Source organism: Pseudophryne corroboree, chromosome 1, assembly GCF_028390025.1.
Source record: "Pseudophryne corroboree isolate aPseCor3 chromosome 1, aPseCor3.hap2, whole genome shotgun sequence".
Classification (NCBI taxonomy): Eukaryota; Metazoa; Chordata; class Amphibia; order Anura; family Myobatrachidae; genus Pseudophryne; species Pseudophryne corroboree.
Genome location: NC_086444.1, coordinates 679,542,761 through 679,569,594, shown reverse-complemented (window position 1 = coordinate 679,569,594; position 26,834 = coordinate 679,542,761). Strand labels below are relative to the sequence as shown.

General features: G+C 43.4%; 1 protein-coding gene across 5 annotated transcripts in view; it reads left to right on the top strand.

The window, feature by feature from the left end:
* The window catches only part of LOC134906828 (kelch-like ECH-associated protein 1A), an 82,023-nt gene that overhangs the window by 35,153 nt on the left and 20,036 nt on the right, over positions 1-26,834 (top strand). For all 5 annotated transcript variants that reach the window (XM_063914747.1, XM_063914744.1, XM_063914745.1 and 2 more), the window contains 3 exons: positions 13,586-14,262; positions 19,956-20,161; positions 24,542-24,718. In XM_063914747.1, the coding sequence (XP_063770817.1) occupies positions 13,586-14,262; positions 19,956-20,161; positions 24,542-24,718 (1,060 nt within the window). The remainder of the gene's footprint in view (positions 1-13,585; positions 14,263-19,955; positions 20,162-24,541; positions 24,719-26,834) is intronic.

Sequence of the window (26,834 nt, the reverse complement as noted above, 5' to 3'; positions counted from 1 at the left end):
GTAAAGCTGTGGATGCAGGCAGGAACTGGAAGATGTGTGTGCAGGTGGGTGGGATGGCTGAGTGGTGGGATGCGGCTGCCGTGACCTATTATATCACACCGTCGCGTCTTCAAGGCATAGGTCACGGCCGGAGCACGACTGATCCTCTAAGAAGAGCCCGGGCCAACAGTTCACTCTGAAGGTGCACGAAGCTGCTCTGGCTCCGCGGCACACCTTGCAACTGGTCGCGGCACACTGGTTGAAAAAGCCTGCACTACTGCGACATGTCCTACCATCATGTCGCAGGCGATCACCCTGGCAGCCTCCCGGGCGGCAGGATCACCCAAGATACATCGTATGCTGTTCTTTTGCATACGATATATCTTGGGCGATCCCAGCCATGCCTGCGGTGTCCGACATATCAGGAGTGCACCATGTTCAGTCTGGAGGATCCGATCCGATGCTCACGGGAACACGCATCGGATCAGAAACACCTCCAAAATGCCAGATTTCACCGGATATATCGGGCGAAATGCCCGAAATCAGATTAAATCGGCATTATCGTTCTAGTGTATGGGGCCTTTAACTCTGGTCAGGTGATAGATATTTTCCTTGATGTGATTTGATATAGATATTGTAATTGCTGACTACAGGGCTGATTCTGGGTTTGTATCACATTTGCATCCAAATGTGTTCACTAAAACCGACTATTAAGTGCTTTTGCTTAATTGCAAAAATTGCAAGATCCAGTAGCATATGCATCAGACATGCTCTCAATTTACTAAATGTTTGTTTTGAAAGTGAAATGCAAATTTACTATAGGTTTGAATAGAATTTTTTTTTAATACAGCTGTTATAATTATCCCTCCCGTACACATGTGCAAAAACAAAAATTCTCAGGCACTCGCAAGTGATACAACTTTCACAGGTGCATATATTCATCTCTGTGCATATCTGCAACTGATCGCAATTATGCTGACATGCTTCTATTGTACTTTGGGGGTAATTCAGACCTGTTCGCTAGCAAGCGAATTTTGCACTGCTGCGATCAGATAGTCGTCGCCCACAGGGTGAGTGTATTTTAGCTTTGCAAGTGTGCGACCGTATGTGTAGCAGAGCTGTACAAACAGATCTTGTGCAGTCTCTGAGTAGCCCAGGACTTACGCAGCCACTGCGATCACATCAGCCTATCCGGGACCAGAATTGACGTCAGGAACCCTCCCTGCAAACGCTTGGACATGCCTGCATTTTTCCAGAAAACGGTCAGTTGACACCCACAAACACCTTCTTCCTGTCAATCTCCTTGTGGACGCCCGTGCGAATGGATCCTTCGCAAAAAACGATCACTGAGCGGCGATCCGGTTTGTACCCATGCAACGCACCTGCACATTGCAGTGCATACGCCTGTGCAGTTTAGACCTGATCGCCCGCTATACGAAAACACAGCCTAGCGATCAGGTCTGAATTACCCCCTAAGCCTAGGTACACTGGGGCAGATATATAAGGCCTGGAGAAGTGATAAAGCAGTGATAAATGGAAAGTTATAATGCACCAACCAATCATTACGAGTTCGAAAAATGAAGCTGAGTGACTGGTGCGTTATCACCTTCCACTTATCACTTCTTTATCACTGCTTTATCACTTCTCCAGGCTTAATACATCTGAGCCACAGTCCCTTACTTCCTTATCCTGCCTCTCCAGGCAGAGTGTAGTATGGTATGCCGGTGGCCGGGCTCCCGGCGACCAGCATACCGGCGCCGGGAGCCCGACTGCCGGCATACCGACAGTGTGGCGGGCGCAAAGGAGCTCCTTGCGGGCTCGCTGCGCTTGCCACGCTGCGGGCACGGTGGCGAGCTACGCGCGCCACGCTATTTTATTCTCCCTCCAGGGGGGTCGTGAACCCCCACGAGGGAGAATAGCTGTCGGTATGCCGGGTGACGGGATCCCGGCGCCGGTATACTGTGCGCCGGGATCCCGACATTCGGCATACTGAAGACCACCCCTTCAGGCATAACCGGGCTTAGGTGTCATTGGCCAGCAAACCTAAAAGCATGCAGTCTGTTTCTGGGTCGGCGCTTATTTTATTCGACTGGCATCCAAATTCACATACTGTATGAGCCCCTAAATTTTTTCATGACTTGATACATACAGCATCTTCAGGCTTGACGGTTTATGGGGGTAATTCAGAGTTGATCGCAGCAGCAGATTTGTTAGCAGTTGGGCAAAGCCATGTGCACTGCAGGTGGGGCAGATATAACATTTGCAGAGAGCGTTAGATTTAGATGGGTTATTTTGTTTCTGTGCAAGGTGAATAATGGCTGCTTTATTTTTACATTGCAATTTAGATTTCAGTTTGAACACACTCCACCCAAATCTGACTCTCTTTGCACATGTTATATCTGCCACACCTGCAGTGCACATGGTTTTGCCCAACTGCTAAAAATTTTCCTGCTGCGATCAACTTGGAATTACCCCCATGGTTTTGCCCAACTGCTAACAAATTTGATGCTGCGATCAACTCTGAATTAGGCCCTATGTTAGAAAACAATATTTACAGTTCTGCATCAAAATGAATTCTGTTGGTAAATATGTGCATTGTAGTTTCAGACAACAGAACACATTTTTGCTTTGATGCTACAGTAGTTCTCCTATAGTAAAAATTTTGATCTTTAGACATCCCTCCAAACACTGGGGTGATTCAGACCTGATCACTGGGCTGCTAACTTTGCTGTCCTGCATTCAGATAGTCGCCACCCCCAGGGGGAGTGTATATTTGCCGTGCAAGTGTGCGATCCCATGTGTATGCTGAGCTGCAAAAATCCACTACACCCCGCTACGCCCCCTTAACCCTTGCACGCCCTTGGGGCATGCAATAGTTTTATTATATGGAGTATTACCTCCAATCAGAATTTTGTGAGTGGTTAAATATTGCATGGACAAAGGGCGTGCGATGGGTAAGGGGCCGTAGCTCCTTGTGCCGGAGTGATGAGTGCATGCAGGGCACGATGAATCACCTAGTAGGTGCTGTGGATGGGGGAGTGGGGGCTGGGGTGGTGCCGCGGATGGGGAAGGGGGTCTGTGGGTGCTGCGGGTGGGGGAGGGGGAGCCGCGGGTGGTGTAGGGGGTCCTGAGGTGTGACGTGTGGGGGAGAGGTGGCGGTGCCACGGGTGGGGTAGGGGCAGGTGTGAGGGTGAGGTGGATGGGGGAAGGGGTCCAGAGGTGCTGCGGGTTGGGAAGGACGGGGGTGCCGTGAGTGGGGGAGGGGCAGGTGGGAGGGTGCGACGGCTGGGGGAGGGGTGCGGAGGCGCTGCGGGCATCCGTGGTGGCTGCAGCAGCAGCGGCGGTGGGAGGCGGCCTCATCCTCCACAGCATGGATCCTGTGTCCGGTCTCGCCGCCCTCCTAACCGCAGCACAGGATCCGGGACCCGCGAAGATGAGGACGCGTCTGGCGGAGAAGATGGCGGAGAGGTATTTGGTCAGATCTGTGACTCTATAACTGTGACTTCGCCCAGCGTTAGCCACACAGTCACAGAGTGACAGATCTGGGCAATTATATAGGAGATTGATGCCAATATTTAAATATAATACAGTATGTCTAAACAATTAAAAGTGCAATTGCTATAGACTCCTAGTCTATATATTCATCCAGATTAAAATAGCCTTTTTCTTATATCAAGCATGTTAGCTGCATTCATCAATCTTAAAGTTATACCACACTCACAGTGCACCCGGGATTTTGTACACTGGTTCATCCTGGCTGCAACCTGGCTGAGAGCCTGAGACCCCTTTCAGACTAGTGGCCCGACCCGGCTTATTGCCAGGTCGATGACGCCACCGCATGCACGTGCTGAGCTGGCACTTGGAGGATTATCTCCAAGTGCTATCTGTTCAATTGCTGTGAATGGGTCCCAAGTTTGACCTGGGTTAATTCAACTGGGTGCTTAAACACTACACAATGGGGGTCATTCCGAGTTGATCGCTCGCTCGCAACTTTTTGCTGTGCTGCGATCAGATAGTCGCCGGCTATGGGGGAGTGAATTTTCGCTTTGCAAGTGTGTGAACGCTTTTGTAACCGAGCAGCACAAAAAAGATTTTTGCAGTTTCTGAGTAACTCTGGACTTACTTAGCCGCTGCGATCACTTCAGTCTTTTTGGTCCCGGAATTGACGTCAGATACCCGCCCTGCAAATGCTTTGTCACACCTGCGTTTTCCCAAACACTCCCAGAAAACGGTCAGTTGACACCCATAAACGCCTTCTTCCTGTCAATCACCTTGCGATCGGTTGTGCGAATGGATTCTTCATTAAATCCATCGCCCAGCACGATCCGCTTTGTACCCCTATGACACGCCTGCGCATTGCGGTGGGTACGCATGCGCAGTTTTGCCGAGTTTTAACCTGATCGCAGCGCTGCAAAAATTTGCTAGCGAGCAATCAACTCGGAATGACCCCCAATATCCTGGGTTGCTGCACAGTCACATAAAATAACCTGGGATATTGCTGGCAGTGTGATAGGGGGATTTAGTGATCTTAATTGAGTGCAATCAGTGTGGTGAAGTCCAGTCTTTTAATGAACTTATATTAGTAAAATGTTAGGCTGGTTAAATACTCCTTTAATATACTGTACCATAATATTTCAGCACATAATGTCCGGCACTCTGTGTGCAAGGACGGCATGTACCAACTTCATACAGAACATCCCGCCACTTACCTCGCCATTACTAATTGCATATGTACTAATATAAGCATTTAGTATAGCAAAGGGTAGCTCTCCCGATAAGAGCTGCCCTTTGTGATGGCTGCCAGTCCCTGTACTTCCGGGTTTATGACCAGGTAGTCCATCTGCGCATACGCAGAGAGACACGGCAGCCGTGGGGGATGCTGGGAGGGCTCTACTCAGATCACTTTGACAGCACCAATAGAGTAAAAAGCCCATAGGATTCTATAGCTTTTGCTGCCGTTACCTCTCGCATGACAAACCTGGCATCCGAGTCTTTGTACATACGGAAATGCGGTACAACCCAAAAACAGTATTCCACCCCAAGTCACACTCAAGATATTATGGGATATACAAGTCCTTCTTACCTCCAGCTACCTGTATTTCCAAGCATGCAGCTTACTGGAGAAATGTCCCAAGGGAGTTTATGTTTGCAGTTGCATAATATACTGTACAGAATAAGAGCCTTTTCCAAATCACCAGGGGCAATATAATGCGTTGCTCCACCTCTGTTAAATGCTCAGCGGCTTCCTGAAACCGCTGAGCACTTAACAGAGGCAGAGAAACACGTTATATTGCCCATGGTAATTTGAAAAAGACTCTTTTCCTATAGAAAAAGGTTATAGAAATAATAATAAAAATGAAATTGGCTGAACAGTGCTTCTGTTTGGGGAACTTAGTCCTCCAGATTTTATTATGTGTTGTCAGTAGTTAGTGATACTAAAATATCAGTTTTTGTACTATTATATCCAGAGGCGTTTCTAGAGAGGAGGGGACCCGTGTGTGGGCCCTCTCCTCTTCTGTAGCCGTCACCGCTGCTGCTAGCACTCTCAGCATTGAGACTCTGGCACAGTGCCAGAGTCTACAGCGCATACGCAGGACTCTGAAAAAATGGGCGTCGCTCCATTTTTTCAGAGTCCTGCGCATGCGGTGTAGACTCTGGCACTGTGCCAGAGTCTCTCGTGCTCAATGCGCTAGCAGTGGTGGTGACGGCTATGGGAGAGGAGGGGGCCCACACACAGTCACCGATGGACGCCGGAAAGGTGAGTATAGAAGAAATCGGTGCTGTGTGGGCCCCCTCTGGACCCAGGGGCTAGTGTGCACTGCACACACTACTCCCATTATAGATATGCCACTGATTAAACCTATGTGAAATATTGGAGGTAGCAAAGGGTGGAGTACAAATATGCAGACCAGTGCCCTAACCGCTTGGAGAATTAGTTCCAAACAATTGGTGATTTTTGCTGCTTTGAAAGAAGGTGAAAATTCCAGAATTTCTCCAGCAGAATTCAAATGCAAATAATGTCCTTTCTGTCGCAGGTTGAATAGCCAGTATTACTTCTTAGAAATAGTTTATTAAAGGTTCGTAGTATGGTATCAATAAAAACGTGTCTTGGTCATGTGGTACAGCATGTGATAAACTGCATAAACTTTTTTATGTGTTTCACAGAGACTGCCCACTTCTTTTAGCGAGTTTGTGCCTATTTTTTCAGACGATCTTATTGCTTGAATCGGAATAAACACACTTTTTATCCTTACAGAATACCAGTGTCTAGCATGTCCCGTGCTGGGATTTTTAGCAGAGTGGTAAGCATAACAAAAGTTTATGCAATTTATCACATGCCATACCAGATGACCAAGATACGTTTGTGTTGATACCATACTACGTATCTTCAATAAACTATTTACTTCAAAGAAGCGGTATTGACTATTCAATGGGGGGCCCCAGCGCCAGAAAGGACATTGTTTGCAGGAAGAAAGGGATGCCACTGTATGAAAACACTTGTGCCGAGTGTGCTGTAATTTTGTAACTAGTAAAGTCCTGGACCAGGCACATACCAACTTCTCCATTCTGTCCCCCTTCCTGCTCTGTTCTTTGTTTCAGTGGGCACCATTGGAATGGCAGTGCAGACCCCAGTTCTCAATGTGTATGTTTGCTGGAGATGGGACAGACCATAGCCGATTATTATATAGATGCTAAAAGTATGAGGTGTGGCTATTAAATAACAAGACGGATGCTATACGTTTAATTATAGTAAGTACATTTTAACTAGAGATGTGCACCGGAAATTTTTCGGGTTTTGGTTTTGAATTTGGTTCCACTGCCGTGTTTTGGATTCGGACGCGTTTTGGCAAATCCTCCCTGAAATTTTTTTGTCGGATTCGGGTGTGTTTTGGATTCGGGTGGTTTTTTAAAATAAAAACACCTCAAAAACAGCTTAAATCATAGAATTTGGGGGTAATTTTGATCCCATAGTATTATTAACCTCAATAACCATAATTTCCACTAATTTCCAGTCTATTCTGAACACCTCACAATATTAATTTTAGTCCTAAAATTTGCACCGAGATCGCTGGATGACTAAGCTAAGGGACCCAAGCGGACGGCACAAACACCTGGCCCATCTAGGAGTGGCACTGCAGTGTCAGACAGGATGGCACTTAAAAAAATTAGCCCCAACATCACATGAAAAAAAAAGAGCTGCAAGATGGAATTGTCCTTGGGCCCTCCCACCCACCCTTATGTTGTATAAACAGGACATGCACACTTTAACAAACCCATAATTTCATCCACAGTGTCTGCCACACGACTGTGACTGAAATGACTGGTTGGTTTGGGCCCCCACTAAAAAAGAAGCAATCAATCTCTCCTTGCACAAACTGGCTCTACAGAGGCAAGATGTCCACCTCCTCCTCATCGTCCGATTCATCACCCCTTTCACTGTGTACATCCCCCTCCTCACAGAGTATTAATTCGTCCCCACTAGAATCTACCATCTCAGGTCCCTGTGTACTTTCTGGAGGCAATTGCTGCTGAATGTCTCCACGGAGGAACTGATTATAATTCATTTTGATGAACATCATCTTCTCCACATTTTGTGGAAGTAACCTCGTACGCCGATCGCTGGCAAGGTGACGGGCTGCACTAAACACTCTTTCGGAGTACACACTGGAGGGGGGGCAACTTAGGTAAAATAAAGCCAGTTTGTGCAAGGGCCTCCAAATTGCCTCTTTTTCCTGCCAGTGTATGTACGGACTGTCTGACGTGCCTACTTGGATGCTGTCACTCATATAATCCTCCACCATTCTTTCAATGGTGACAGAACCATATGCAGTGACAGTAGACGACATGTCAGTTATCGTTGGCAGGTCCTTCAGTCCGGACCAGATGTCAGCATTCGCTCCAGACTGCCTTGCATCACCGCCAGCGGGTGGGCTCGGAATTCTTAGCCTTTTCCTTGCAGCCCCAGTTGCGGGAGAATGTGAAGGAGGAGCTGTTGACGGGTCACATTCCGCTTGACTTGACAAGTGTCTCACCAGCAGGTCTTTGAACATCTGCAGACTTGTGTCTGCAGGAAAGAGAGCTACAACATAGGCTTTAAACCTAGGATCGAGCACGGTGGCCAAAATGTAGTGCTCTGATTTCAACAGATTGACCACCCGTGAATCCTGGTTAAGCGAATTAAGGGCTCCATCCACAAGTCCCACATGCCTAGCGGAATCGCTCCGTTTTAGCTCCTCCTTCAATCTCTCCAGCTGCTTCTGCAAAAGCCTGATGAGGGGAATGACCTGACTCAGGCTGGCAGTGTCTGAACTGACTTCACGTGTGGCAAGTTCAAAGGGTTGCAGAACTTTGCACAACGTTGAAATCATTCTCCACTGCGCTTGAGTCAGGTGCATTCCCCATCCATTGCTGGTGCTCCAGTCTTCGGCACGCGGTGGCTGAATGCCGAAAGTGGCCCGCAATTCTTTGGGCCACCGACAGCATCTCTTGCACGCCCCTGTCGTTTTTTAAATAATTCTGCACCACCAAATTCAATGTATGTGCAAAACATGGGACGTGCTGGAATTTGGCCACATGTAATGCACGCACAATATTAGTGGCGTTGTCCGATGTCACAAATCCCCAGGAGAGTGCAGTTGGGGTAAGCCATTCTGCGATGATGTTCCTCAGTTTCCGTAAGAGGTTGTCAGCTGTGTGCCTCTTATGGAAAGCGGTGATACAAAGCGTAGCCTGCCTAGGAATGAGTTGGCATTTGCGAGATGCTGCTACTGGTGCCGCCGCTGCTGTTCTTGCTGCGGGAGGCCATACATCTACCCAGTGGGCTGTCACAGTTATATAGTCCTGAGTCTGCCCTGCTCCATTTGTCCACATGTCCGTGGTTAAGTGGACATTGGGTACAACTGCATTTTTTAGGACACTGGTGACTCTTTTTCTGACGTCTGTGTACATTCTCTGTATCGCCTGCCTAGAGAAGTGGAACCTAGATGGTATTTGGTACCGGAGACACACTACCTCAAGAAATTCTCTAATTCCCTGTTAATTAACGGTGGATACCGGACACACGTTTAACACCAACACAGCTGCCAAGGCCTGAGTTATCTGCTTTGCAGCAGGATTACTGCTGTGATATTTCATCTTCCTTGCAAAGGACTGTTGGACAGTCAATTGCTTACTGGAAGTAGTACAAGTGGTCTTCCGACTTCCCCTCTGGGATGACAATCGACTCCCAGCAGCAACAACAGCAGCGCCAGCAGCAGTAAGCGTTACACTCAAGGATCCATTGGAGAAATCCCAGTTAGGAGAGGACTCGTCAGACTTGCCAGTGACATGGCCTGCAGGACTATTGGCGTTCCTGTCTAAGGAGGAAATTGACACTGAGGGAGTTGGTGGTGTGGTTTGCAGGAGCTTGTGTACAAGAGGAAGGGATTTACTGGTCAGTGGACTGCTTCCGCTGTCACCCAAAGTTTTTGAACTTGTCAATGACTTCTGATGAATGCGCTCCAGGTGACGTATAAAGGAGGATGTTCATAGGTGGTTAACGTCCTTACCCCTACTTATTACAGCTTGACAAAGGCAACACACGGCTTGACACCTGTTGTCCGCATTTCTGTTAAAATAATTCCACACCGAAGAGGTGATTTTTTTTGTAATTTAACCAGTCATGTCAATGGCCATATTCATCCCACGGACAACAAGTGTCTCCCTTAAACAAACCACAAGTGCCTGACTTAAACAAACCACCTCACCATCAGAATCCTCCTTGTCAATTTCCTCCTCAGCGCCAGCAACACCCATATCCTCATCCTGGTGTACTTCAACAGTGACATCTTCAATTTGACTATTAGGAACTGGACTGTGGGTGCTCCTTCCAGCACTTGCAGGGGGCATGCAAATGGTGGAAGGCGCCACCTCTTCCTGTTCAGTGTTGGGAAGGTCAGGCATCGCAACCGACACAATTGGACTCTCCTTGGGGATTTGTGATTTAGAAGAATGCACAGTTCTTTGCTGTGCTTTTGCCAGCTTAAGTCTTTTAATTTTTCTAGCGGGAGTATGAGTGCTTCCATCCTCATGTGAAGCTGAACTACTAGCCATGAACATAGGCCAGGGCATCAACCATTCCTTGCCACTCCGTGTCGTAAATGGCATATTGGCAAATTTACGCTTCTCCTCAGACGCTTTTAATTTAGATTTTTGTTTCATTTTACTGAACTTTAGTTTTTTGGATTTTACATGCTCTCTATTATGACATTGGGCATCGACCTTGGCAGACGACGTTGATGACATTTCATCGTCTCGGCCATGACTAGTGGCAGCAGCTTCAGCACGAGGTGGAAGTGGATCTTGATCTTTCCCTATTTTACCCTCCACATGTTTGTTCTCCATTTTTTAATGTGTGGAATTATATGCCAGTAATATATCAATAGCAATGGCCTACTGTACTGTACTATATGTATACTACTGGTCACCAAAATGCTGCACTGTCCTACTATATACTGCTCACAATAATGCAGCACAGAGATAGTATACTTGACACAGAGCTGCAAGATAGAGCAATGTCCTACTGTACTGTACTATATGTATACTGCTGGTCACCAAAATGCTGCACTGTCCTACTATATACTGCTCACAATAATGCAGCACAGAGGTAGTATACTTGACACAGAGCTGCAAGATACAGCAATGGCCTACTGTACTGTACTATGGGGGTCATTCCGAGTTGTTCGCTCGTTATTTTTTTCTTGCAACGGAGCGAATAGTCGCTAATGCGCATGCGCAATGTCCGCAGTGCGACTGCGCTAAGTAAATTTGCTATGCAGTTAGGAATTTTACTCACGGCATTACAAGGTTTTTTCTTTGTTCTGGTGATCGTAATGTGATTGACAGGAAGTGGGTGTTTCTGGGCGGAAACTGGCCGTTTTATGGGTGTGTGTGAAAAAACGCTAACGTTTCTGGGAAAAACGCGGGAGTGGCTCGAGAAACGGAGGAGTGTCTGGGCGAACGCTGGGTGTGTTTGTGACGTCAAACCAGGAACGAAACTGACTGAACTGATCACAGATGCCGAGTAAGTGTGGAGCTACTCAGAAACTGCTCAGAAGTGTCTATTCGCAATTTTGCTAATCTTTCGTTAGCAATTTTGATAAGCTAAGATTCACTCCCAGTAGGCGGCGGCTTAGCGTGTGCAAAGCTGCTAAAGGCAGCTTGCGAGCGAACAACTCGGAATGAGGGCCAATATGTATACTGCTGGTCACCAAAGTGCTGCACTGTCCTACTATATACTGCTCACAATAATGCAGCACAGAGATAGTATACTTGACACACAGCTGCAAGATACAGCAATGGCCTACTGTACTGTACTATATGTATACTGCTGGTCACCAAAATGCTGCACTGTCCTACTATATACTGCTCACAATAATGCAGCACAGAGATAGTATACTTGACACAGAGCTGCAAGATACAGCAATGGCCTACTGTACTGTACTACTATAATTATATACTGGTGGTCCCCACAATGCAGCACACTGAGCACAGATATTTGCAGCACGCTGAGCACAGATATGGAGCGTTTTCAGGCAGAGAACGTAGATATTTTCAGCACACTGAGCACAGATATTTGCAGCACACTGAAAACAGATATTTGCAGCACAATGAGCACAGATACAGAGCTTTTCAGGGAGATAACGCAGCCACGTCCTCTCCGTTCAATCTCCAATGCACAAGTGAAAATGACGGCGATGCGCGGCTCTTTATATAGAATACGAATCTCACGAGAATCCGACAGCGGGATGATGACGTTCGGGCGCGTTCGGGTTAACCGAGCAAGACGGGAAGATCCGAGGCTGCCTCGGAACCGTGTAAAATAGGTGAAGTTCGGGGGGGTTCGGAACTCAACGAACCGAACCCGCTCATCTCTAATTTTAACCCTGTTCTCTTTCTATGTACTCCCCTTCTGCATCCATACACCACTGCATTCTTATGGAAGGTGTTCTAGCACTGCAGTCTGTTTCTTGAGCAAAAACTGCTTTATAGAGAGAGCTGTGTGGGCCGGTGCATTGTCCTAGGATGTTGGAGGATGAAACCATTTTTCCACAACTCTGACCTCTTTCTTATGATTCTTTCCCACAAAGTTTCTGGAACATTTTGTAGTAATGTTGATTTACTGTTGCACTTTCTGGTACCCAGTCTGCTAAAGTAAAAATATAATTAACATGGGTTTGAATTTGGATTTGCTTTGACACGCTTTCTTCATTCTTGGTGGTGATGGTGTTTTGGACTGTTGTTTGTCTCATTATCATACTGGAAGATCCATTTCTCATCCCAGGTAATAACTTTAATGCGAATCCTCTTGAATTTGTTCCAAAATGTCTATACAAATTCGCTTTTCTTTCTGCTCGACAGTGAGAAGCCTTGAAATCATCTTAGCACAAACTTTTGTCATGTTAAGATCTTGATGCAAAACTTGCTTAACAGTTTCTTTATCAATGTTTACCATTTCTGCTACCATTCGGACGCTGAGTCAACAGTTTCTAAATGTTTTACACATTTTTGTTTGTTTTTGATGGGCAAGGCCCCTCCCAGGGTGTTCATCATCATCAACATCCTCATAACCGTCACTGTATCTTTTGTGCCACTCAAACACACGTGCACATGACATACAATCTGCCCTGTAAGCCCTGGTATTCATACGGAAAGATTCAGTGGGCGTTTTAACACTTAGCAATTTAACGAAAAAATGTAAGCTAACACGTTGTTCTACTTTTGAACTAAGCAGTTTTATGATGCACCGGAAAAAACACAACGTTCAAAGGCTGTGTGACAGCAAACTGCGAGAAAAGTGAAACTTGCAAACCGTTTTGGTACAGTCCAAGGTCAATGTTCCCCCACTCCCTTTTAACTTGCGCAGTATGGTTTATTTTTTTACAATTGCACTCTTGTCATTTAATAGCCATACCTTTATGTGTGGCTAAAATACAGCTGAAATGATCTTTATCATGTTAAAAGTTTGTTTGCACTTAACATCAATGAAACCTGGTAAAAATTACTGCCTTCTGGAAATTAGAAAAGGAGCGTAAAATCCATTCAGTGCATTTAGGACCACAAGTATATGCATTTATTTTTACATGTGTGCATTTACATTAAGACTTGCTTTATGCATTTATGGTTTATGCATTTCTAGTAATACTAGCATATATTTTTCTATAACTGTGTTCATAGGGGGTATTCAATTAGCCCTGCGAAATGTTTGCATAAAAAATGAGGTACTAATGTTTCGCCTCGGGCTATTCTATTATATCCTCTTTTTTCATGTCATTTTTTTTTCTGTTTTCTTAGAAAACACATAGGATAAGTTCCCAGACCTATTTGTTTTCATGAAAAAAGGGGGCTGATAGAGCTGGTTACCAGGGATTTTGATTTGCCTGCCTCAGGATTGCGAAACAAAATCCCAGAAAACTGCCAGCATTGGGGACAATTGAATATCCACTGGGGGCTCAATTAGCCACTGTAAATCACCGCAGTTTATGGAATATCGGCCATAGTATTAGTAGAAATTGCTTTACAATTCTGTAGAAATATGTTTTCCTCCAATGTCTGTTTTTTATTCCAGGTTACAAAAGAGGAGGAGTTTTTAAACCTTACTCATTGTGAACTCTTGGACCTGGTCAGTCAGGAAAGCCTGAATGTCCTCTGTGAGACAGAGGTATACAATGCCTGTTTAAGGTGGATGCAGTGGGATTTGATCAACAGAGAACAGTATTTTACCTTATTATTAAATGCTGTTCATCTTTATGCTCTGCCACCAAAGTTTCTCGCAGTGCAGCTAAAGCAGTGCCCCATCCTGAATAAGGAAAACTCATGCAGGATGTTTCTGTCTAAGATTTTCCAAGAGATGTCCTTACACAAGCCTCTACCACCAACCAAAGTACGAGGAAACCAACTTATTTATGTGGCAGGTGGCTACATGCATAATTCTCTGAACTCTATGGATGCCTATAATCCTCAGACTGGGGAATGGATCAAACTTGCCAACATGTTGGAACCAAGAAGTGGTCTAGGAGCTTGTATTGTCAGTGGTCTGTTTTATACCCTGGGTGGAAGAAACCATTTTTCTACGGAAAATACAGATTCAAACTCTTTAGCATGCTTCAATCCAATTATTAATAAATGGACATCAAGAGCACACATGAGTGTAGCTAGAAACAGGGTTGGAGTAGGCGTAATAGATGGTGCCATTTATGCTGTAGGAGGCTCCAGTGGATCGAATCATCATAAAAGCGTTGAAAGGTAAATTCCATGATAGATGTTCATACAGTTGTGAGAAACTGGAATTATCTTGCCTGTGCTAAATGTATTATACATTTATTTTAAAAACATGATATTGAGCTGTATGGGAGGGGCTTATTTATTGTTATCAGATGAGACTCATTTACAGTGCAACATAACATGTCAGTACTCAAAAGTGATTGTATATAGCCTACATTTCCTTTACTACCATGCTGAGACTTGTAGCTCCACACGGGTGTGGTTCATCAAATCGACAGTATCTAGGTCGACAATGTTTAGGTCGACCACTATAGGTCGACAGTCACTAGGTCGGCATGGATGGAAGGTCGACAGGGTTTCTAGGTCGACAGGTCTAAAGGTCGACATGAGGATTTATTTTTTGTGTCGTTTTCTTCGTAGAGTGACCGGGATCCCAAATTAGTGCACCGCGTTTGCTCGCCATGCTTCGGGCATGGTGCCTTCGCTTCGCTCGGCACAGATTACCGTTCCAATCGTAGTCCACGTGGATCGTTAAGTATGAAAAAATTCAAAAAAAGAAAAAAATGTGAAAAACTCATGTCGACCTTTATACCTGTCGACCAAGCACATGTCGACCTAGAAACCCTGTCGACCTTCCATCCATGTCGACCTAGTGACTGTCGACCTATAGTGGTCGACCCAAACATTGTCGACCTAGATACTGTCGATCTTCAGATCGGATCCCCTACACACACACAGAAATAGAGAAAATGCAGATACATACACTTCTAATATTACATATTTTTACGTGGATTTCTGGCATTTACAGACTGCTTATTGGAGAAGGCACTACGAGCCTAATTCAGTATCATAGATGCTGACATTCTGGCTGCCTCCTCTGGGAGGAGGCAGCCAGGTTGGCTGAGCAGGGGGCATGGTGCGGCAAAGGGAGGCATAATGGTGAGGAGCAGGGGGATTGGCCACAAGATCACATAATCTTGGCCCTACTCCCGCTACACTATGCCAAGATTACCAGCATAGTGGGGCTGGGGGTGGGGTTACGATGATGCAAATCATGTCATCGGCACCCCCACTGCGGAGATACTTAAGTGTTACTCCGGGGGCGCGGGGCTCGGCGGCCAGCCTGGAGACTAGCCAACTCTTCCGAGTTGGCCCAGGAGCGCCATCCACTTTTCGGGAGCCTCCCAGCCATTCCGGGAGAGTAGGTAAGTATGTTCAGCATGGATCGCTAATCTGAGAATTTGCTAATTGAGCGATTATTGAATGACTGCATTGCGCACGCGTGAGTGGTAACAGCGACAAAAATTGCATATCAATCATAATTGCACTGTTTGACTGACAGGAAGACAGCGTTTCTGAACGGTACCCTGATGTTTTCTGGGTGTGTCAGAAAAAATGCAGGCATGCCCAGGCGGTTTTGGGGAGGGCCTCTAACATCAGCGCAGACCACTTCCAGGCCGTCTCAGTCACAAATTACAGGCAGCCTCTGATCTACTTACATTTGCTCAGATGGCAAAAAATCTTCTGTGTTCTGAAAATTGCATATGTATCTGCGAATGGGTAGCAATCTGCATTGCATTCGCAAATTTGCAGGGGTCGCTTTTTCTTTCTGTTGGTGTGGCGCCTTTCTACTCGCAGACAACTGCAATTTCTCAGATTAGCGATCCATGCTGAATTAGGCCCTATGATTGGAAAGTCCTGAATAAATTTATACAATTTGTCAGTTTTAGGGACGAGTTCGGGGTGCGGGGCTCCCTGGATTGGTGTGGCCTGGCTGTTTTTGGGCATCATATTGTAACACTTTTTTAGCACCTATTTATATTTTTACATATAATGTAACATTTTGCAACATTCTAATTATTAACTTTCACCTATGTAATACTCTTAACACATAGCTGCTGTTTCTTACTTATATCATATTTTTTAACTTAAATCTCTCACTAGTGTGAGCCTTTGGCCTGTGCTGGCCTGGGGGTCCCATGCTTTGGACTTGAACATTAGTGTTAGGGACCCACCAGATGAGGTCACCTGATCACGGCTGTTGGGCCCATATTTTTGGTGAAAAAATATTGCTAAGCACCTCAGTTTTACTCTGTTAGATTGCAGAGTTTATTATAATTGTTCTGATTAGCAGTGCTTAGTGCTATAAAGTGTGCATCTGTATTTTCTTTTTTTTTTTCAAAATATATCAAAATGATCAGAAACTGAAAGGATGACATTCATTAGAGGTAATCTCATAGCATAGATACATTTATTGAGAGCCACCAAAATGTGTACAAAGTCAATGAAATTGAAGTTAAATTCCTGTTTTGTTAATGCAACAGACTCATACTGTAAATCTGTCATTTTGACTAGAAACTAAATAGCAAATAAAGACACTGAGACTCTTGAAAAATTATTAGATATTAACATTCTGTAAATCCATTATGTTTATTCTACTCCTAAACCGATTTGAGCAGTATTCTGCAACAGTGTCTATGCCTTGATTTGATAGTAGTTTTCCTTGTGGAACTACAAGTACCAAGAGGCCATGTGGTTCCACACAGTAACTTCATTTTTTTTTTCTAAATTTAACATATTACCCTACTGACCAGGGGGTTAAAATGAGCCATAGTGCTATTTAGCATGACTCCTTCCTCCTTGACAGAAAGCTCTGCTGAACAGACTTGGGGGGGTATTCAGTTGTCCATGAAATGCAGTCATTTATCACAGATTAACTTTTCACTCATATAGCGTGAAAAGTTCAGCAAAAATAGCTTTTTGACGGTATGCACACTCCCGTTTTCGAATTATCCAATTGCAAATATGTGAACATGGGATTGGCATGATAATTCTTGACGGCAAACCCAGAGAAGAGAGTTAAAAATGGGATAGCTGCATGTTAGCCACCACTGGTCTAGTCATTAAGGGGTATGTCCCAGGGGTACTGAACAAAATCCCAACATTTTTCCTTTAAAATAGTGATTTTCCACAACTTCTCATCTGCTCAGGAGGTGGTGAAAACAAACTTACATTAAACTTATTGAGAATTATTGCCAGTAATTTTTCACGGACAATTAAATAGCGACTTTTCGCGATTCACAATAAAATCCCACTTTTTATTGCAAAAACTGGATTTTGCGGAAAATTGAATTCCCTCCTTGGGCTGTTTCCAGTTGATCTCTCTGTTACTGTGTGACTAGCTTAGAATATTTTGTATTTTTGCGGCAGCGCCACACTTTTTTAGCGGTAACAAGAACAGCCTATGGGCGCTGGTACTAGTTTCAATTTTATGGGATTATTTATTTTTATTAAAATATTTTTTTTTACAAAAACCTGAGTATGTATAATACAGAAAAATGAAATATTATGACAAATAAAATGTATGCTTAAGCCCATCATGCCCTAACTGTTTTGCAGAGAAAAAAGAAAGAATGGGAGCGCTGGATGAATCCAATATGTATTTTTTATTAAAATATTGTTATATCAACCACATAAAAATACAGTGCATGAACTAGCCTAAAAATAATGAACAATTAATAATGTATAAATGTATACAAGACTGCCATATCTCCTGAACCAATATTAATAAGAAAACCTTTAATAAACCCTAATTAAGGGCTGCATTGGTGCTTCATGAAAATCAGCCGTGCGTCCACGAGCTGAAATATTTGTAAGAAGGAGACTGATGAAAAGTGCCTCTGTTATAAATCACTGTTAAAGTGTACACTCTCTTCTCCTTGTACACAAAAGAACCTCATTGGCAAAGAGTATCCCAGTATTGAAATTGCGGACAACCGTGCTGTATTATTAAGTGGCAAATAGACAGTGATGGTCAAATTCACTTGTAGTATATCACCTGATGTGAGAGCCTCTCCGTCAAAGGCGCTGTACTGAGCCGGTTTTGCAGCGGCTCTGTGCAGTGAAAGTACAGCTGGTCACGTCACCAGTGAACCATCCAGACGAACACGGTTGTTTTCTCCGTTGAAGGGTACTGTACCAATTTGAATGTGCAGCAGTGCAGAAAGATTGGAGCAGCAGATTCCCCAGCCGCTGGTGAAAAGTCCGTTTTAATTGCGGCTACGGTCCACTCGATATATACGGCTCACAGAGTGTCAGGAGAATGCAGCAGTCAGATGAAGTCCTTCAATGGAGTACCTTAACGCGTTTCTCGGCCTACAACGCTGGCCGTTTTTTTTTTTTTTACTCATTTCCTTCTGATGAAACGGCCAGCGTTGTAGGCCGAGAAACGCGTTAAGGTACTCCATTGAAGGACTTCATCTGACTGCTGCATTCTCCTGACACTCTGTGAGCCGTATATATCGAGTGGACCGTAGCCGCAATTAAAACGGACTTTTCACCAGCGGCTGGGGAATCTGCTGCTCCAATCTTTCTGCACTGCTGCACATTCAAATTGGTACAGTACCCTTCAACGGAGAAAACAACCGTGTTCGTCTGGATGGTTCACTGGTGACGTGACCAGCTGTACTTTCACTGCACAGAGCCGCTGCAAACCCGGCTCAGTACAGCGCCTTTGACGGAGAGGCTCTCACATCAGGTGATATACTACAAGTGAATTTGACCATCACTGTCTATTTGCCACTTAATAATACAGCACGGTTGTCCGCAATTTTAATACTGGGATACTCTTTGCCAATGAGGTTCTTTTGTGTACAAGGAGAAGAGAGTGTACACTTTAACAGTGATTTATAACAGAGGCACTTTTCATCAGTCTCCTTTTTTACAAATATTTCAGCTCGTGGACGCACGGCTGATTTTCATGAAGCACCAATGCAGCCCTTAATTAGGGTTTATTAAAGGTTTTCTTATTCATATTGGTTCAGGAGATATGGCAGTCTTGTATACATTTATACATTATTAATTGTTCATTATTTTTAGGCTAGTTCATGCACTGTATTTTTATGTGGTTGATATAACAATATTTTAATAAAAAATACATATTGGATTCATCCAGCGCTCCCATTCTTTCTTTTTTCATATCCATTTTGATCTATTGTTGGGGCAGCCCGCCCACAACTGGTGAGCAGCCGTCTGAATCCAACCAGATATAGTGTGTGTACTGTAGAGCGCCAATCTTTTGTATATGTTTTGCAGAGAGATGCATTAATTATGAGAATGCCTGACAAGTTATAATTTAGTGAATAAGGAGATATAAACATGTAATTCACAAGTATATGGCAGAGAAAGAAATTCAGTATATGCATATTTTATAAATGAGACAGCAATAAAAAAACACACTATATAATGCTTATCAATTGGGGAGCAGATTAAAGAATAAAAGTGGGCATTTAATTTTAATAGTTTCTCATGGGTAAATTAGCATCTGATACTTTGCAAGTAAACATTTAGATGAACGCCTTTGAGTGATAAGATCAGTGAGTGCATTAAAATGTCAAGTGGTCTTATAAGGAAAAACACCAATTATCTCTCTGTTAGGATCTTTTTTTGCTTGATATGGCCACTTGAATAAAGTATTATTAATTAAACTGTAAATTTGTGCTGTCTCATGGATAATCTACTTTTCAGCATTGTACCCCTATACATATACCCAAATTTCTACTTTGACACTGCTAGAGCCAACTGAATGATTGAAGAAAATTTCTCCTGTCCAATAGATTCCTTTCCTGGGCATGTCAGTTGGCAATAAGTGTGTAGACTTGGTTGGTTTATGTCTGCCCTGGCTCTTTTGTGATGCACACTGCTCACTACTCTAGGTACGATCCTGAAGTTAATCAGTGGACATCTGTAGCTCCCATGCACGTTGCACGAATTGGAGCTGGAATAGCATCTTGCTGTGGACTTTTGTATGCAATTGGTGGATTTGATGGGGAAAGCCGGTTGAACACTGTGGACTGTTATCATCCTGATGAGAACCGGTGGCATCCCAGGGCACCAATGAGAATTATACGAAGTGGGGCAGGTATGTGCACTGAAATATATATGTGAATATTGTGCACTGAATTTGACCCTGATGACTGTGCTTTGTGCGACAAAAGCGTCTAATTTATAAAATACATTTTAAGTGCAATACAAATCCAGTGTGCTGCTATTCTGTACTATTTGAAAAAGGGCTTGTGCTAGATCCAGATACATTTCAAAACTTGAGATTCATGATTCCCTATTGTGTGTGGTGTACCTGCCACACCTTAAGCATTAAACAATAGAGGTGTATGAAATCACAAAATTTATACTGTATACCAACTATTCCTGAATTTGGGTTCAAATGAGTTTAAGCTTAGTTTGGAATCTTTGTCGCTGATATTTGAGCTATATTTTGTACTTGTCAAATGAATGCAAGGAAAGTAATAAACAGTACTTAATGAAGGGGTGATTCTTCACATCACAAGTATTGAATTACATGTTATGATAGTCCTTGCCCACACTATTAATGTTAATAATTGTGTTGTTAAGCAAGTGTTATACAGTAGTACACTAAATTCTCTGGGTCAGAAGGTTACACCTATACATTTTAAGCTACAGTAACCCTAGACGAAAAACAAAATAGCAAATTTGCAATGTGCACACGCTAATGTTGCATTTCTAGTATGTGTACAGTACACTTACTTTCTAGTGTTTGGTGACATAGGATAGAAATGTGCTTCTCTGCAAAAATGCAAAATACATTCCATAAGCTCTGAGCTGATGGAATATTAAGTTGATTTACTGCTCTGTGCCCTTAAGAAAAGCAAGAACTATCCCTAAAGATGTGTGTATTCCTCTCCTTAGCTCATTTTAATATTCCTACCCCACTAAATGAAATCCAACATTTGAACAATCATGTAAAAGTATGTGTAACCATACGCCAAGTCACCATTTAGAACAGAATACCCCCATTACACTAAATTCTTCCCACTTACTGGTGCAAACTTTGCCACATTACCTCACAAGCACAATTCAAGACGAGTGATACAAAGAGGAATTTGAACATTGTCATGGCAGTTTTGAGTATTGAAAATAGCCCAGTGTGTTACAGTCACACCTACTTTCTAAATGCCATTTTGTGAGATCCCAGAGAATATGTCCAGGTGGTTGGAGCAAAAGGTAAATAACATCAATGTGGCCCTGCTTCCCACTGTACAATGCTGTGAATCATGACATGGAGCAGCAAGACTACAACAATATGATACTATGTCAGTCGTATTAACATTAATAATCCAGAACGTCCCATTTACTAGGGAAGTTGTAATGAACCAGGAGGATGTTCTACTCTCCCTGGTATTTACGGGACAGATTTTAACCATCCACATCTGAGGATGCGGATGTGATAAAATCGTCCCAGTCCACAATGCGATTATTGATTACATTTCATGGATGTATCAATAATCGCTCTCTGCGCATGAACTCCGCAGACATACTGTATCAGGTTATTCTTCGTGAAAAATACCCAGAGTATGTGCACCGCCACAGACATCACTGCTGCTATCACTAGGCACACCGCCATCGCAGCACCCCCCCCCCCCCCCCCAAGGCACTAACCTCCCACTGCTGCACTCATACCTTATATTCACCAAAGGCAGGGATCAGTGATCGGAGCTCCTGGAGGGCTGCCGGTCACCAGGGCTCCCTGCTACTGTGACCTCCGGTGCTGTAAAGTGAGTATTATTTATTTATTCTTTTTCACAGTGATAAGCTTGTGTGTCCATCAGACTGGAGGCAGAGAAAGCTGTGCAGAAGTACAGAATCTGCAGTGATCCCTGTGATCAGGACAGCATTATTATCACAGGGCTCACTGCGGTATTTTTTTTTTCTAGTATATTCGTTCAGATCGCATTTCCCATTATAAATATGGGAAATGCGATCTGGTTAGTAAAAAGTAAATTAAAGGGTTTGTAGCAGATTTTCATGAAAACTGCTCCAAAAGTCCTTCAAGACATTTAAGTGAAACTAACATAATGTGGAACCCTAAAAGAGTTTCCTGAAATTCTCCCAGAACTTCAAGGAGAGTAGGCAAGTATGGTTCAAGGCAACATGTCTCCAGAGAGTTCTGCTAATAAGTTAACAACAAAACAAATCTCTTTTACAATGTAGCTTTAATGTTTTTAATCTTTCTTTGTTGAAAAGTAACAAATAGATACAGATGTGTTCTCATACACCTATCCCTTTTGCACAATGTGGCACAATTCCTGTACTTCGTACTTTTCTTCATTTTAGCTATTTTTTCCATACCACCCAATTTTCTCCTGATGTGAAGAGAGTGTGGTCTCATGGCTAGGGGGTGTAGTCTTAAATCAAATGCCATGCCCGAGAGATATGCCCCACTTTTCTTCTCTGTGGAGACATGCCAAGTGCTCTGTGAGCTGCTGAACATGCTTTGTCTAGTCACCCATCTCTTTAAATCTGCACTATCAACTAGGATAGATTCTTCCCAAGGGGGCTCCAGGAAAAACAGCTGCATGTAGCAGGGCCAAATTCAATTTGTAGTGAGATGAGCAATCAGACAAATCAAGAGCCACAATCTCTTGAGAGCAGTGGACTGGGAGATAGACAGAGGAACTATGGGAAAAGACATGCACAGAGCAGTCCCCGGGGCTCTGACTAGGAGAAGGGGCCAACATAGGAAAAATATTTTCTGAATAGTTGATGCAGCTCTAATGGATAATCGGCCAACTCAATAATAATGTCAGGAAGTATAACCTAGTCTATTTGATATACCCATTTTAATGTCAGTATCATGGTTTGTACGTATGTAATCCTTCGCCCTGTCAGTCAGTAAATATTCTGAAGCTCAGTGTTATGCTCAAATACAGAAATACAGTTTATTGGTGAATAAAAAATATGTTAACAAAACAGTATGCAATTCAAAAAAATGATAAGCAGACAAGAGTCAATACTCAACTTATATGTACTAAGCACAGATACATGTCACATGGCTCTCTGTCTTAAGGTGCATACATACGGTGAGATATTGACTATGCCTGATTTTGACTATGCGATTTCCCTTGAACTCCCCCGGAGCCCAGAAGCACCGATATTGTCTATACACACGGTGCAATTTTGACTATGGCCAGTTTTGACTATACTTTGTACTAGATTGTACACAATATAGTCAAAATTTCCTTGCCTGCACAGTCTGTTTTTCTTGCAATCCCAATCCCATGGGGCTACGTATCGGTATCGAAAGCTGTGTACACACGGTGCAATACAGTGGGGGAGATTCAAACGTTTCAAAAGTCGGTTGGGTGTCTGTTTTTTCCTGTCTATTAGGAAAAAACAGACTCCCAACTGACTTTTCAAACATTTGAATCTCCCCCACTATGTGTTAATTCTTGTGATTTTGACTATGTAACACCGTGTGTATGCACCTTTAGTCGAATCCCCATTTCATACAGGGAAATCTCCTTTAATATACTGTCTCTTTTGCTTCCAAAGCCACATGTTCTGCTTATAGGCTATTCCCTATATTATGGTTTTAACTGATATCTGGACCTGAAAGATCAGTGTCCCCACTTTATATTACAACACCCTCTGATTTTCAAGGTCTGTTATATGCTGTCTTAAGTATGTGTACAGACTCCACAAAGTATGTGAACAAACTCCTTATCAGGGCCTCACACAATAAATCTATGTGTCATGTAGAAAAAAATATAACTTTAAACCAGTGTTAATGTATTATGGGGGTAATTCCAAGTTGATCGCAGCAGGATTTTTGTTAGCAATTGGGCAAAACCATGTGCACTGCAGGGGAGGCAGATATAACATGTGCAGAAAGAGTTAGATTTGGGTGGGTTATTTTATTTCTGTGCAGGGTAAATACAGGCTGCTTTATTTTTACACTGCAAATTAGATTGCAGATTGAACACACCCCACCCAAATCTAACTCTCTCTGCACATGTTATATCTGCCTTCCTTGCAGTGCACATTGGGGGTAATTCCAAGTTGATCGCAGCAGGAATTTGGTTAGCAGTTGGGCAAAACCATGTGCACTGCAGGGGAGGCAGATATAACATGTGCAGAGAGAGAGAGATTTGGGTGTGGTGTGTTCAATCTGCAATCTAAATTGCATTGTAAAAATAAAGCAGCCAGTATTTACCCTGCACAGAAACAAAATAACCCACCCAAATCTAACTCTCTCTGCACATGTTATATCTGCCTCCCCTGCAGTGCACATGGTTTTGCCCAACTGCTAAAAAATTTCCTGCTGCGATCAACTTGGAATTACCCCCATGGTTTTGCCCAATTGCTATCAAAAATCCTGCTGCGATCAACTTGGAATTACCCCCTATGTCTGATTTTGTACTAATAGGTTGTTTATGTTGACATAAATATTGAAGAATAACAACAATGTTATTTTCCATCACAGGAGTTGTCACTTTAGACAATTATATATATGCTGTGGGAGGATATGATGGCACTAATCAGCTAAACTCCGTAGAACGATACAATATAGACAGAGATTACTGGGAGTCTATGGCACCAATGAAACATAAAAGGAGTGCGCATGGCCTAGCTCTCCACCAAGGGAAAATTTATGCACTTGGTAAGTTTTTCAGAAACTACACTTAGGATTTCTCTGCACCCAGGTCAGCAGCGGCTGCTGCCCTTGGGCTGCATCTCCAACCAAAGACTGCAGTGGGGAGCTAGCAAACACATACATGACAAGTTGTATGTAACATATGTGCTGGCTTCCTTACCCGGCGATCAGCAGCCGCAGCATGTACGGGACACAGGCACACAGCACTCAGCCTATCTTCAATATGCCCTCCGACTCCCACTGGCTGGTTTCACAGGAATCTGGGCATGGGCTTATTGAAGATAGGCTGAATGCTTTATGCCTGTGTCCCGTACGTGCTGCAGCGGCTGCTGATCCCCAGTTAAGGAAGCCAGCACATACTGTATGTTACATACAACTTATCATGTATGTTTATATGTGCTGGCTTGCTCCCCCTTGCAGTCTTTGGTCAGCGATGCAGCCGCCCAGGTAAAGAATGGGCAACATAAATGACAGTAGATTATTGTCTGATGTAGTACATCCTAAAGTAGATTGCCATTCTTGAAGCAGGAATTTAATAAAATGTAATAAAATGTATACAGCCCCCTGCGTTTTTTTTTCACATTTTGCTGTTTTACAACATGGAACCATGATGTACTTAATTGAAATGTATTTCCAACTATCAACACAATGTATTTGATAATGTGCTAAAAAGATTAATACAACCATTTATCAAAATTAATTAGGAATAAAAACTGAAAATACAGTAAGTGATTGCTTTAGTATTCACCCCTTTGCTATGTCCAGACTAGATTTCTTGTAAAGTACTGTAAGCAACTTTCATCTGTAACCCCCTTTTTTAAATGGTGTTTACCTGATTACTATGTAAATACTATTAATGTTGTAAGTAATAAGTATATGCGTATAGATGCATTTTATGGTTAATCTGCTATTAATGAGGGAGTGTCATTATGCTATTGGCTGTGAGCAGGGGCGGATTGGGAACAAAAAGCGGCCCTGGAAAAAATTTGTACTAGTGGCCCCACTTGGGCAGCACCAGAGGTGTAAGGTCTAGCCATGGGCCATGGCAGCAGCACCCTCCCCCCCAAGACTTTCCAGATAGTGGGCATGTCCAGCATCAAGGGGAAATTAAAAGGAAATAAAATTGAATGTTATGAGCACATTATATGATACACCTTTAGAATTTAGGAAACTATATCATTCTTTAGAAAGATATATTTTCTTGCTTATTACACCAACCGTATCCCAATCACTATTCACTCAATCTTATATGTCAGCCAAGCAGGCAGACAGAGCATACACTAGATCATCTGCAATCACAGGCTAAGGGGCAAAGTCATTTTCATATATGCAAATTGTTTGGCATCTTATTCATTATGTCTATAAATAGGACCACATGTCCTCAAACAAAACAGGCCCCACTGGTGCGTCGGCCCACCGGGAATCTTCCCTGTAGACCCTATGGCCAATCCGCCTCTGGCTGTGGGTTGATTGGAGGATTTACATGGCAACCTAAGAGAAACTATAAATAGCACTGAGACAAGGGCAGTAACAGTTGTCTGAGGTAAATGACTGGACAGGCAGAGGCCTGCTGGCTCCCCTATGTCTGGTGAGCGGAGTAGGGGAGCAGACAGAGAAAGGGGCTGACTGTAAAAAAGTCTGGAGAAGTCAGTACCCGCACCAATTAAAGCAGTTTACTTACATCCTGATAACTGCTGGCAAATTAGAACACAACGTCAGATATAGATGTATATATAGATATAGATATATATCCCTTCAGCAAAGATGTGCCTAGATTTATCAAGCCTTGGAGAGTGATAAATAGCACAGTGATGAAGTACCAGCCAATCAGCTCCTAACTGTCATTTTTCAAACCCAGCCTGTAACATGGCAGTTAGGAGCTGATTGGCTGGTACTTTATCACCGTGCTATTCATCACTCTGTATGGAAAGAGGTTATGATTCTGCACTGGTCTGGGTAAATTTCAGTACAATAGGGAAAAAGACCAAAGGTGGACAATTACTATTGCTAAATGAGTTTACTCAATTAGTCCGTTTTGGTGGTGCACCCTGAGTCAGAAGATATACGAATATAGGAAAGAAAAAAAGACTCTTGTTTGGGCGCACTCTTTGTAATATCAATC